The 2476-nt window shown below is 40.2% G+C and overlaps 1 protein-coding gene across 1 annotated transcript; it reads left to right on the top strand.

The window, feature by feature from the left end:
• LOC108663623 lies at nt 764–1282 on the top strand. Its single transcript, XM_018128838.1, has one exon. It carries the CDS (start codon nt 764–766, stop codon nt 1280–1282), a length of 519 nt encoding a protein of 172 aa, XP_017984327.1.

Raw genomic sequence — 2476 nt, 5'->3', positions numbered from 1 at the left:
ATAAAGTCCCAATAAGCCCAAGACATTTTGTAATCCTTATTGGTCAATTAACTCTATAAAAGACTCCCTTAGCCACCTCTTGAATATATAGAAAAGTTCTATTTTATTTTCTCATGTGTTGAGATAGGATCATAGTGAAAAGAAAGAAACACAAGGGAGCTCAAAGTTGAGAGTTTGCTAGCACAAACTTCGACTTAGGGATTCACACACTCTTAGTGAAGAGATTTCAGCAAATCACTGTGTGGATCACCATTAGAGGCAGGACAACTATGCTGCTATGGTTTGATAAGTCCTGCTTGGTGTATAAAAGTTAAAATGAAAAGCCAAGGAGGACTCCACCAAAGAAAGCATATTTTCAAGTATGTCATAATTTTTTTTGTGGTTTTTCTAGATTAGTTTCAATTAAAGTGATCCATGGCTTTGGGGATTAAAATTTTAATAATATTTTGCTACGTATGAGTTGTCTTAGCATGATTTAAATCCCTAACAGGTTTAGGGTGTGTAGTAATGCAGCATGGGAAGGTGATTGCAGATGCATCGAGGCAACTTAAAAGGCATGAGCAAAATTACCCCACGGATGATTTAGAGATGGCAAGATTTGGAGACATTATTTTTATGGTGAGACTTGTGAAATATATACAAACCACAAAAGATTAAAGCATATATTTCATCAGAGGGATCTTAACTTGCAACAACGTAGGTGGATTTGTTGTTTAAGGATTATGACTATACTATTCTCTGTCATCCCGGTATGGCTAATGTAATGGCGGATGCCTTAAGTCGAAAGTCGATGGGGAGTCTGGCACGTATATCTGTAGATAGGAGATCCTTGATTCGAGAGATGCAGGGTTTAGGAGATGTGGCTATGCATTTTGAAGTTTCAGAGACAAATGTGTTGTTAGCACATTTTAGAGTTAAACATATCTTAATAGACCAGATTAGAGAAGCCCAAAGTAAAGATGAGTTCATAACTAAGGTCTTGGAGGACCCTCAGGGAGGGAAAGGAAGAATGTTTACTAAATGCACAGATGGAGTATTGAGGTATGGAACCAGACTTTATGTGCCTAATAGTGATGGATTGAAGAGAGAAATATTAGAGGAGGCGCATACGGTAGCATATGTGGTACACCCAGGAGCTACAAAGATGTATCCAGATTTGAGGGAGGTATACTGGTGGGAAGGACTTAAGAAAGATGTAGCTGAGTTTGTCTCCAAATGCCTGGCTTGTCAGCAGGTTAAGGCCAAGCACCAAAGGCTCGCAGGGCTACTACAACCATTGTAGTGCTCGAATGGAAGTGGGAGCATGTTGCAATGGACTTTGTAGTGGGCTTGCCTCGAACTAGTGGGGGCTACAACTCGATTTGGATCATAGTAGATTGGTTAACGAAGTCAGCTCATTTTCTTCTAATTAAAACTATATATGGGGCTGCCCAGTATGCCCGAGTTTATGTGGACGAGATAATACGATTGTATGGTATCCCCATTTCTATAGTGTTTGACAGAGGGACACAATTCACCAATAAGTTTTATGGAAAGTTGTAGCAAGCGTTGGGCATTAAGTTAGATTTTAGCACGGCTTTCCACCCTTAGACTGATGGGCAATCTGAATGAACAATACAAATATTGGAAGATATGCTGAGGGCATATGTAATAGACTTTGGGGTCAAGTGGGATTAGGATCGACCCTTAGTGGAGTTTGCTTACAACAATAGCGTCCAAGCTAGCATCCAAATGGCACCATTTGAGGCATTATATGGACAAAGGTGCAGGTCACCCATTTGGTGGCTAAAGGTGGGAGAAAGGAAACTCTCGGGGCCAGAGTTGGTGCAAGACGCCATTGAGAAGATAAGCATGATTTGACATAGGATGTTATCAGCGCAAGGTAGACAAAAGTCATATGTTGATAACAGACAAAGAGACTTCGAGTTTTAAGTGAGGGATCATGTATTTTTAAAGGTCTCACCAATAAAAGGGACAATAAGGTTCAGTAAAAGGGAAAATTAAGTCCTCGGTATATAGGATCCTTCGAGATCTTAGACAAGGTTGGAACAGTACCGTACCATTTGGCACTACCGTTGGACCTCTCGAATATCCATCCGATGTTTTATATGTCAATGCTTATGAAGTATAACCCAGATCTATCTCATGTAATATGGTATGAAACAATTCAGTTGAGAGATGACTTAACGTATGAAGAGCAACCGGTGGCTATCCTTGAGAGGTAAGTCAAAAAGCTCCATTCAAAGGATGTAGCCTCAGTGAAAGTGTTGTGGCGAAACCACATCAGTGAAGAGGTAACATAAAAAGTTGAATAGGAGATGCGAACAAAGTATCCACACCTCTTTAATACGTAGAGGTACGCTACCTTATAGTTAGATTTAAATTCAGGGACTGAATTTCTTTTAGTGGGGGAGAATGTGAAACCTCGACCTTCATAGACGTGTAGCTGAGGTAGACACGATGACTTGGATTAGGG

Source organism: Theobroma cacao, chromosome 10 (assembly GCF_000208745.1).
Source record: "Theobroma cacao cultivar B97-61/B2 chromosome 10, Criollo_cocoa_genome_V2, whole genome shotgun sequence".
Lineage (NCBI taxonomy): Eukaryota > Viridiplantae > Streptophyta > Magnoliopsida > Malvales > Malvaceae > Theobroma > Theobroma cacao.
Note: the sequence above shows the minus strand (reverse complement) of the source record. Positions and strands in the feature narration are given on the sequence as shown.

Coding starts and splice junctions, on each gene's coding strand:
- LOC108663623 (XM_018128838.1), top strand. CDS start 764: ATGGCGGATGCCTTAAGTCGAAAGTCGATGGGGAGTCTGGCACGTATA.